The sequence below is a fragment of the Nomascus leucogenys genome, chromosome X (genome assembly GCF_006542625.1).
Source record: "Nomascus leucogenys isolate Asia chromosome X, Asia_NLE_v1, whole genome shotgun sequence".
Lineage (NCBI taxonomy): Eukaryota > Metazoa > Chordata > Mammalia > Primates > Hylobatidae > Nomascus > Nomascus leucogenys.
In genome coordinates this window covers 84,370,128-84,382,170 of record NC_044406.1, presented here as the reverse complement: position 1 = coordinate 84,382,170, position 12,043 = coordinate 84,370,128, and the positions used below count along the sequence as shown (strand labels likewise).

Sequence of the window (12,043 nt, the reverse complement as noted above, 5' to 3'; positions counted from 1 at the left end):
GCGGGCACCTGTAATCCCAGCTACTCAGGAGGCTGAGGCAGGAGAATCGCTTGAACCTGGGAGGCAGAGGTTGCAGTGAGCCAAGATTGTGCCATTGCAGTCCAGCCTGGGCAACAAGAGCAAGACTCCGTCTCAAAAAAAAAAAAAGAGAGAGAGAGAGAGAGAGGTCTGAGCTGAAAATGTAAACCTACGCATCACAGGGATCATACATACACATACACACACATACATACACACACGCACAACACATACACACAACTCCCACTCTTAGAACAGTACTAGGGAGGTAATAAATACTAAATAAATGTTAAAATGTTAACTATTACTATCTTTAATAAGCATTTCAGAAGTCAATAAAATTTAAGCTTATCAAAATTAAAGTTAACACTTAAATGCATATAGTAGTAACTCAATAAAGGTTTCATGAACAAATATCATTCTTGCTAGTTACTTTTAAATTGCTGTTATAAAAAGTAAACAAATTGAAAAAATATAAGAATTTATGTTTTTCAGCTTCTACTCCAAATATTACTAAATTTAGTAGGTAAAAGTAACAAAATGATCACTAATTATGACCATAGTAAGATTATATTGGCCTTGAAAACACTTTCAAATACATTTATTCATAGTTAATTTAGAATCAACCTCAATATAAATACATACATTTCATAAGCCCGTGAGCCATAGGAAAAAACCTCGGGTAGATTATAATCATCAATTATGCTTTTCAGGTTCCTCAGGCTTAAATGTCCCTGCCCAAAATAGTCAATAGTATGTCCCCAGGATTTGTATCTTATCCTCAAAAGGTGTGGCTAACAATCAGGGCAGGACCTTGGAGAAAGGGGATATTAGCCAAGTCATTCCCAGTCTAAACAAAATTGAAAAAGTATGCACGCCAGGTGGGTGTTCAAAATGAACTTTAAAAATCTGCTACCTTTAACATGGACTAAATATACATGTATAAAACAATCCAGTGATTTTCTGCCTAAAAATGTTTTATTTCCACTGACATTATATCTAGACCTACTTACTATTTTTCCACTGCTATCTGTTCCCTGCAGCAGAATCCGCTAAAGTACATGATTCCATTCAGAAGAATAAGGGTTGGGAGGAGTAATTTTAAAAGCCTAAAAGAACCCCAAGGAACACAGATAGAGGACATTTCCCCTCACAGGATGGGGGAGAGGTTGGTCTTCTGCCTTAAATTCAGGTGTACATATCTCAGTGTGTCAGTTTGCAGGGACAAAAGCAGTTTGGCCTCCCAAACAAAAAAAAAAAAAAAAAAAAAGTTTTTTCCCCCCTCTTTCTGGAGGCATGCTCCTAGAGTAGGAAAAACAAGTGGCTACGCATCCACTGGCCAGCTGAATCAGCTCAAGCAATTATGGGAGTGACCTATAATTATACTCATAAATATCAGATATTAATGTCATGGTTTCTGAATTTCGGTAAGTGATATCACAAAAGAATATTGTATCTGCTAGACTCTTTCTTTCAGCTCCACAATTCCAAGTATATATGCCCCTTGTTGCCTCTCCCCCAGTATGATTTTCCCTGGGACAGGTAACCTTTTTCAACAAAAAGTGGTTCCGAATATTTTAGGTTTATGAAGACCAGAATTTTCAAAATGTCTGATAATTTAAGTAACAGGTTTATAGTATGTTATTCATTTGTGCTTTTCAAGAGTGCCATTTACAATTTCTTTACTTTCAAGGGGAAGAAAAATATGCATCACAAAGCTTAAGCAAGAATTGGTGGTTTTTCTAATGGCCACTGACAGAGGCCATTTTCTGAAAGTTTTCCTGAAAGTACGGAGTACTGGCAATGTTCCATTTAAGAGATTTTTTCTTTTTTTTGCAGTTTTCATGATTCAATTAGACAAATAATGTTCTTCTATTTGTATATTATATATGAATATACATATATAAAATATATATTCATTCAAAAGTATATATTTTTTCTTTCCTCTAATGTAAAAAAATTAGCATCTTGAAAGATACTATCTTTAGTGTATAGGTAACTGAGGGCTTTGGTTAATGGTCAATTATTTAAAAGTCTCACATAATTTATATAATCTACACTAAAATGTATTGTTAGAACTAGGCTATAGCATATGTTCTTGGTATTATATACAGAAAAGAAAAAATTCTGGATAATTGAAACTATTAATCCTCAAGGATATAAAACAAAAAGGCTTTTTCAAATGTACTTAGAAAAAAAAATCACACAGTAAAGTTCAGATTTTGTAAAACTACTTTAATAAAACATTTGAATAAATTTGTGTTAAACTCAGTAAGTTTCATATTCCTATGACTTGGTTCCCTAATCTCCTAAAAATTACCCTGTTATACCTTGTTATACATAAAACAGAGCATTTAGTAAAATAAATAATACACCAGCACATCAAACTTACAGAAACTCTGGCATCCATTTACAACTACAATAAATTGTAATTTCATCCAAATACCACATCATATATGAAACAATCATTAAACTTCACCACACTTTAAAAAATTTCAAAGATAACCTGGCAAAAACTATTTATTTAAACATAGTATAATCTTATTTTAAGAAAACATAAATTCATAGTAATAAGAGCAAATCACACATAAATGTTTGAACTGAGCATTAGAATTCACAAATTAATATCTTCAGCTCATTTGAATTAATCAAATACTAAATTGAGCAAGAGATAACAATATCATTATAATAAGCTAAATCCAAACCTGAAAATAAGTCTAACATAAAAACAAGCAAGACTTTTTGTTTTGTTTTGTTTTGTTTTTTCGCTGGCTCCCTGACTGCAACTAGTTTTTCTTTTGGAAAAAGAAGCTCCAACACAATTAAATAATAAATTTATACATTTTCTGTAGTTTTTCTTCCCCCAAAATCATCATGTTTCCATTAGCTTGCTAGTAAATCCTACAGAGTTGTCAATTTATCCATCACCATCTCTCTGAGCTTCAAATATAGAAAATCCGAAAAGTTCAAAGCAGTTAGAAAAGCAGCGAGTTGACAAAGAATGCCACTTGAGATTTTTTTTTTTTAGTCCTACTTCCTAAAAAGTCAACAGGTCAAAATTACTCACAGCTGGATGCAAGGGTCTTCGGAAAATGAAAGGATGTTTCCCTGCCTCAATCAGCAGACTTAAAATGCTCCCGATCCACAGTGGGATAGATGTGGCCCTCAACGGTCAGATAATCAATCGCTTCCTTGATGGCCTTGACGCTAAGGTCGCAGAGCTGAGCCTGGAGCTCATGGATGCTCTTCCCTTCCTGATGAGGACACTCATGAATCAAACGCAGCACTTCGTTCCGGATGAAATTGCGGTGACTCTCATCGTTATCCCCAGCATCATCCACTTCTGATGGAGACACAGGCACACTTTCTACAGTGGTATCACGACGGGCTTTATCCAGCATCATGTGTGCATTGACTGTTTCCAGAATATGCACGGTGAACTCGTTCATGTCCTCTAGGACATGAATTTTCAATACCTCAAGGCTCTTTGTTCCCGTGGGACATTTGAGGATACCAAACACTTTGACATATACTCCGACTGCCAGTGGAGTCACTTGCTTGACTTTCTCTCTACCAAACCACTGTCGGGCCTCGATTGGCTTCGCGGTCATATCATCAATTTTGTAACAAATGTGATTTGAAGCCTTCTCTGCCCCTCTGATTACCCCCACGATGGAGACCTGGGAAACTATAATTCCCCTAACCTTGAACACAGTGTCAAACACAGTAGAGCTGAGAAGCTGGTTCACATTACACGGTACAACTTCCTGAATTCGGACCTTAGGTCTTTGGGTCTTAACAGCAGGAGCTGCATCTCTCCCACACAGTTGGTCACTGCCTCCACTCGCTCCATCAGCAGCAGAAATGCTGCCATAGCTCCCAAACCCACTCTTACTCATCTTCAAGACAGCTCAGGCTGAGGAGAAGGTGGGCTTTGGCTCGTCTGGGGCTCCACGGACGGCTTTGAGTTCTCCACAGAAGGCTTCGAGCTCTCCACAGAAGGCTTCGAGCTGTCCGAAAGGCTACGATTGAATGCTGGGAGCCTGAGGACGTAACAAGCGCCGCGCTACCTGTGGACCAATCAACTACCAGAATGCATCTGCTTCCAGCCAGTCAGGATCGGCCACCTTCTCACCTGATCGCATAATCCTTCCCTGTGTGTCAGTGGTTGCTACATTCTAAAAGCCCCACACGAGGGAGCCCTGTTGCTTAGCTGGTCAAAGCGCCTATCTAGTAAAAGTCCCACGTGTAATTTCAAGCAAGCCTTTCCCAACATCTCTATAAAAATGCATTTTTACTAGCCCCCCTCTTTATTTCTTAATGCTGCAACTTCTACAATTACTTTTAAAAGACTCATTTATTCATTCATTCAAACAACAATGCAACAGAAATTTTAGGAGCACCAAGTGCTTGGCAAAACGGTAGAGTGCTGTACGTTACGTGCAGGGGGGAAAATGCACAACCGTGGTTACTGTTCTCAAGAACTCACGTCCCCTGTTCATTCAAACCATTATAACTAGGAGCATCGGGCCGGGCGCAGTGGCTCACGCCTGTAATCCCAGAACTTTGGGAGGCTGAGGCAGGTTGATTACTTGAGGTCAGGAGTTCGAGACTAGCCTGCCAACGTGGTGAAACCCCGTCTCTACTAAAAATACTAAAATTAGCCAGGCGTGGTGGTGCATGCTTGTAATCCCAGCTACTCGGGAGGCTGAGGCAGGAGAATCGCTTGAACCCAGGAGGCAGAGGTTGCAGTGAACCGAGACAGCACCACTACACTCCAGCCTGGGCGACAAGAACAAAACTCCGTCTCAAAAAAAAAAGAAAAAAAAACAAACAAACCTAGGAGCATTTTGGAAGAAATGGCAAGACAATCGTCTTTCAACGATTATCCATACTCTAAGTCACATCTTAATACTGGCTTTTAAAATTTTTTTTGTTTTAAAATTTTAATTTCCTGGGTATTTTGCCAAGTGTACTATAAATAAGTAGTTAATATATTTCAATTTACACATAAATCCAAACTGAATGAGCTCTAAGTTATTTTCAAGGCTCTGTGGACAGGACAGGGAAGTGCAAGACTTAGGCCTATTATATATTAGGAAAAACATGGATAAAATCACAGTAAGTTTTTTATATACTCTTATGGAGTGAATTCTGAACTTAAGATTCTAGCAGTTACAGAAATGGATCCCAGATTTTTTTTTTTTTTTTTTTTTTTTTGGAGACAGGGTCTCGCTCACTCTGTCTGCCAGGTTGGAGCGCAGTGGCAGGATCTGGGCTCACTGCAACCTCCACCTCCGGGGCTCAGGCGATACTCCCACCTCAGCCTTGTGAATACCTGGGACCACAGGCGCACACCACCACACCTGGTTGACTTTTTTGTATTTTTGGTAGAGACGGGGTTTCACCATGTTGGCCAGGCTGGTCTCGAACTCCTGGACCCGAGCGATCCACTTGCCTCAGCCCCCTGAAGCACAGGGATTACAGGAGTGAGCCACCACGCCCGGCCAATAATGTTTTGATATTTTATTGAAATTTTGTTTTTCTTTATAAAACATTTTATTTTGGGTGTTATTGATTTAAAGGCTTAATAAAGGAACCACAGTTATTGGAATCCACCATTGGCAAGTAACCTCCTAACAATCCTTTGTAGTCAGTTAATTGCCTAAATTAGTAGAGTTTTGAGGAGTTTATTAATGCTCTCATTTCTTTTACTGGTTAAAAAATTCACTTTTTGCTATCTCAAAATTACAGAAATACGTGAAGAGCACATCTAAAACTTATAGAAGAACCTGAAGTTATATATACCTTTCAAGTTTTAAAAGAATAAAATCAGCCGGGCGCAGTGGCTCACGCCTGTAATCCCAGCACTTTAGGAGACCGAGGCGGGTGAATCACGAGATCAGGAGTTCGAGACCAGCCTGGCCAATATGGGGAAACCCCTTCCCTACTAAAAATACAAACATCAGCCAGGCATGGTGGTGCGCACCTGTAGTCCCAGCTACTCAGGAGGCTGAGGTATAAGAATTGCTTGAACCTGGGAGGCAGAGGTTGCAGTGAGCCAAGATCGTACCACTGCACTCCATTCTGGGCGACAGAGCGAGACTCCATCTCACAAAAAAAAAGAATAAAATCATGGAGAAAATATACTTAATTTGCTTTATAAATAAATATATAATAATTATCTGAGCCCACAAATAGATTTCCATATAAATGTGGATATTTAACTTCTGGCTCCATGTTAACATTTGTATTCTTAAAATTGTACATTACTAGACATCCAACTAACTAAATATATTTTTAAAAGTTTACAACTTCACAATCAGATGCTGCTGTTTTATTAACATCAGACTTTTAGTCAGAAAATCTTGAGGTTTAAATAACAAAGCTTATTATATTCCCAAACAATTATATACACTACAAATTGTATGAATCATACCGAAATGATAAGAACGACTTACCTGACTGGATTGCTGGTTAAAGAAACCCTGAGGGATTCTAGGCAATTAAGAAGTTTCTCATCTGATATACCTGATCGTAATTCGTGAACATATTCTTGTGAAGACAGGGTGCATTCATGTTTGCTGTTTTTCAGCCCACCCTATAAAATAAACAAAGAGACCATTTTAGACAATGTTTCAAAAAAAATTTAAGTAAAATAATGCATAGAATATTTATTTTGTTATATAAAAATGTGTGCAGAGTGCCACACACTTAAAAATTCTTGATCACAGAATTGATATGGTAAAATTGTGTTGTATACATCTCAACATTTTCCTCAACCTCATTTTAAAAAAAATTACAGTGCTGGTGCTCATGACCTGAATAGAATATGAACTTGAATTACATAAAGTGTCATTGACAGGGGTGCTTAAATTTACAATTCAGGCATTAGAATTAATATTAGCTAGTCCTCCTTAACCCAGAGGATAAGCATTCAAAAATCATCTTATTAATTTTCCTAGTTAAGATACGTATATTCAATTCCACAAAATCCAGCAAACAAAATTAATATATACCATTATACATAACCCAAATCTATTGAAAGATATCAGAGTATCAGCCTTTCTAAAAAAAAAATAAGTGAAAACAGTTATTAAAATGTAAAACAATATAGTCTCCAATTGGCATGTTAATTAATCAAATCAGTTGAAAGCATTCACCAGTTCCCAATTATTCCTTTCTGTTACTCTCAGGTTGTAGATTAATCTTAAAAAGTTATTAAATACATTTATCTGATAGTGACTAGTTTTTAACTTAATTTTCAATATAGATGGAGTTATTTCTAGAACTCATCTCATCACAGTTCCTTAACTTCATCATCTTGCTATAACTATATACGTAGTTCAGGGAAAAGCCTGGGAGGAGAACATTGTCAACACATTCACTATACTAATAACTCATAGTTATAGTTTCACATTTTAGACGTACCTAATCATAATTGCCCCTTTCCTATACTGTAAATGTATATCCCTGAATTAAGACTCCAAGCTTGAGTCCCATTTCACAGGTTCATAAAAATTACACTCAGTTTCTGCTAAGCATCTAAGGATACTTACTATAAAATAACATCATAAGGATATAATATCATAGGAAATATAATATTATAAGGAGATCATAAGGAAAGGAATTTTTCCCCATTGGGTAGAGGTATTATCATGAGAGGATATGACATTTAAAAAAAATGTTAATAATGACAAATGAGTTCCCTATGCTTTCATACTATTTGGGTTTTTATTGAGAATGCCACCTCAATGTAGAAAGTGTTAATCATTCCTAATTTCTGAATTTTAAAAATCCCATTAAATGCTAAATTTTTTAAGTCTGATAAAGACTTATAACATATAGGGGAACTCTATTCCCTTAGCGCTGTGGCAAAATTATCATTATTACAGCACTTAAAATATTGAGGTAGAGGTCATTATTTGTGTCTGTCTCACTTCTACATTGGGAACTCCATCTATGCCACATAACTAATACAGGTCATTAATTTAGTGAGCCTCAATAAAAGTGTGTTATTATTGAATTTATCCATAATAACTGCAGAACAAGGAATACAATTTCATACTTTTTAGCTCCCATATTTTGTATAATGGCCACTGACTTGGTATTTCTTGCTTCGTTATGAGACACAGTAGATGTTAAAAATATACTGGATGGGCCGGGGACGGTGGCTCACACCTGGAATCCCAGCACTCTGGGAGGCTGAGGCGGGTGGAACACTTGAGGTCAGGGGTTCAAAATCAGCCTGGCCAATGTGGTGAAACTCCGTCTCTACTAAAAATACAAAAATTAGCCAGGCATGGAGGTACATGCCTGTAATCCCAGCAACTCCAGGGGCTAAGAAACGAGAATAGCTCGAACCCGGGAGGTGGAGTTTGCAGTGAGCTGAGATCCTGCCACAGCACTCCAGCCTGAGCCACAGAGCAAAACTCCGTCTCCTTCACAAATAAAAAAGTATACTGGATGAATCATCATCACCTAAATGGCACAGTAAGTAAAACCATCACTGAGAGATCATGTCCATATTCCTGTAACTTCCTTATCCATCTATTATTTCACAAGGAATAATAGCAAGGAAATATTTAAAGCATAATTTTGCAAATTCAAAATTATAGTTTTATTTTTGCTCGGCCAACTCACTTTCTACAACAATACAAAGTTCATCAGTAACAAGGGATTTATTTACTACATGTGCCAATCTGAAAACTACTAGTAAAAGGAATTAAAATTATCAAGTCTGTTGTCACATACCACTTTCATATAATCCTCAAAGTTATTTTTAACTATCTGATCTTTGACAAACCTGACAAAAACAAGAAATGGGGAAAGGATTCCCTATTTAATAAATGGTGCTGGGAAAACTGGCTAGCCATATGTAGAAAGCTGAAACTGGATCCCTTCCTTACACCTTATACAAAAATTAATTCAAGATGGATTAAAGACTTACATGTTAGACCTAAAACCATAAAAACCCTAGAAGAAAACCTAGGCAATACCATTCAGGACATAGGCATGGGCAAGGACTTCATGTCTAAAACACCAAAAGCAATGGCAATAAAAGCCAAAATTGACAAATGGGATCTAATTAAACTAAAGAGCTTCTGCACAGCAAAAGAAACTACCATCAGCGTGAACAGGCAACCTACAAAATGGGAGAAAATTTTTGCAACCTACTCATCTGACAAAGGGCTAATATCGAGAATCTACAATGAACTCAAACAAATTTACAAGAAAAAAACAAACCACCCCATCAAAAAGTGGGCGAAGGACATGAACAGACACTTCTCAAAAGAAGACATTTATGCAGCCAAAAAACACATGAAAAAATGCTCATCATCACTGGCCATCAGAGAAATGCAAATCAAAACCACAATGAGATACCATCTCACACCAGTTAGAATGGCCATCATTCAAAAGTCAGGAAACAACAGGTTCTGGAGAGGCTGTGGAGAAATAGGAACACTTTTACACTGTTGGTGGGACTGTAAACTTCACAACCATTGTGGAAGTCAGTGTGGCGATTCCTCAGGGATCTAGAACTAGAAATACCATTTGACCCAGCCATCCCATTACTGGGTATATACCCAAAGGACTGTAAATCATGCTGCTATAAAGACACATGCACACATGTTTATTGCGGCACTATTCACAATAGCAAAGACTTGGAACCAACCCAAATGTCCAACAACGATAGACTGGATTAAGGAAATGTGGCACATATACACAGTGGAATACTATGCAGCCATAAAAAATGATGAGTTCATGTCCTTTGTAGGGACATGGATGAAACTGGAAAACATCATTCTCAGTAAACTATCGCAAGGACAAAAAACCAAACACCACGTGTTCTCACTCATAGGTGGGAACTGAACAATGAGAACTCATGGACACAGGAAGGGGAACATCACACTCCAGGGATTGTTGTGGGGTGGGGGGAGGGGGGAGGGACAGCATTTGGTGATATACCTAATGCTAAATGACGAGTTAATGGGTGCAGCAAACCAACATGGCACATGGATACATATGTAACAAACGTGCACATTGTGCACATGTACCCTAAAACCTAAAGTATAAAAAAAAAAAAAAAGAATACAAGACGAGAGATGTACCTTGATAAGGCCATAATTGTTAGCTGTAATATCTATGCAATATGGCTATATTTTATGTAATGTATTAAACACATATTTTTGCATTTAATAGGTAACATAAATAGAATATAAATACAATTTAAATTGGTCAAAAAATGAAAAAAAAAGTTATTTTTAAATTAATATATAAAAAGGCACCACTAATCTTCCCCTAGAGGATTATATATGGAATTTAACCCTGTTGAGTGACCTTTGTATTTTGCAGTTTTCTCTGCCTTGAAGACCCTTACCCCAACATCTCCATTGCTGGATCCCATCATTTTAATCTCAGCTCCATAGTCTTCTTCCCACCCCACATTCTAGTTATCATTGCAACACCATTTTAAATATCATTTACAGTATTACCTCTATGAAAATTTATTTTTGTAATTTAGTTGTTTACTGTCTTCCACGCTAAAACATAAGCTCTTATGACAGGATTCTTGCCTGCCTTGTTCACCACTATATCCTCAGATCTTAAGACAGTGCTTAAGTAAGCACTCAATACATATTTCCTAAATGAATGAACGAATGGATGGATGGCTGGGTGGATGGATGGATAGAGAATAAACAAAAGGGTAGATGAGTGATGAGTTTCAACATGCTGAAGATTCTAAGCTTAGTTTTGCTTCAGAATATTATAGTTCTGAGACTTTCAGTTATAATATATTCAGAGATGCTGAATATAGAACAGGTAAACTGAGACACTGTATGGCATGCTGAGGACAACTCAGAGGTATTTTATATTGGGCATCTCATGGACACAGAATAATCTACTGAGAAAATGTTGGCTCCCTTTTTCTAATTGATTCCCTACAGGATTAGTCTAATTGGGACATATGGTCATGGCCGAGGTACTCCTTGTGGACAAGTGAGCCAGCCCATAACTTTGTGGCTCACTCCCCACCCAAGTCTTAGAAACAAGCTTAAATTATAAAATTTAGGATCCTCTCTGGTTATAAGGAATGGAAGCAAACAATCTACTAGAGCATGACAGAGAATATATAACTTTATAGAACAGATGCTTTTTACCAAGCTTAGAAGGACTTTGAGATTTTAACATAAGTTCATATTTGAAAATTATGAAAATATGATAGCAAGCTAAGGCTGGACTGGCCCTTAAAGATCAGTTCTTCTAATATCCTCATTACAAAAATGAGGAATCCAAGTAATTGCCTAAGTTCACATAATCAGTAAGAGTATGAGACTAAAACAAATATTCAGGTCCTTGGATAGCTCCTGTCTCTAATGTATACTACTTTTTCTCAATATTGAATAAAACGTTCAAGCAACAAGTATTTAACTGTGAAATCTCTATTAAAAAATGTCAAGGTGGCAAAGTACCTTCAGTATAATCAATATGGTGCAAGATAATATTATAAAAATCACCTGAAAACAAAATAGTGCAATACATTAATTCTCATAATACTTAATAGGGCTGTAATACAAGAATGGCTTATTAACATCCTGCTCTGATACTGAACAAAGGAAACAACTAGATAATGGATGGGTAATAACGGAAATTTTAATTAGCTGCTCTGTATGAGATTAATGAAAATTACCACTGTGCCCATTTGATCTTTAAAAAATAATGCAGACAAAGTTAGCAATTAGCATACATCATGCTATTCCAAACCTAGGTGAACAAAGAGCTTTCCTAATTTGAAGCCATTCTTTAATTTGAAAATCATTAGGATGGAGATACTAGTCAATGTGACTGGGCTTGTATTATTTTAAGACAGTACACAAATAATCAAAAGGTAGTTTGGGCCAGTTTAATAGTCACAGATTCCCCTTGCTCTGATATGAAATGTTAAAATCGACAGCAGAGAAACAATATTCTAAGAAAGAACACTTTTAGTTTGCAGCGGAGATAACTACTTCTGAGTTTAGAT

At 36.9% G+C, this 12,043-nt stretch overlaps 2 protein-coding genes across 2 annotated transcripts in view; both read right to left on the bottom strand.

Annotated features, from left to right (window-relative positions):
* The window catches only part of DIAPH2 (diaphanous related formin 2), a 938,691-nt gene that overhangs the window by 734,087 nt on the left and 192,561 nt on the right, over positions 1-12,043 (bottom strand). The window contains exon 5 of the mRNA XM_003274986.3: positions 6,480-6,619. Within this exon, the coding sequence (XP_003275034.2) occupies positions 6,480-6,619 (140 nt within the window). The remainder of the gene's footprint in view (positions 1-6,479; positions 6,620-12,043) is intronic.
* On the bottom strand, positions 2,774-4,313 carry RPA4 (replication protein A4). The gene has a single exon (XM_003274989.4). It carries the CDS (start codon positions 3,915-3,917, stop codon positions 3,132-3,134), a length of 786 nt encoding a protein of 261 aa, XP_003275037.1. The 5' UTR covers positions 3,918-4,313; the 3' UTR covers positions 2,774-3,131.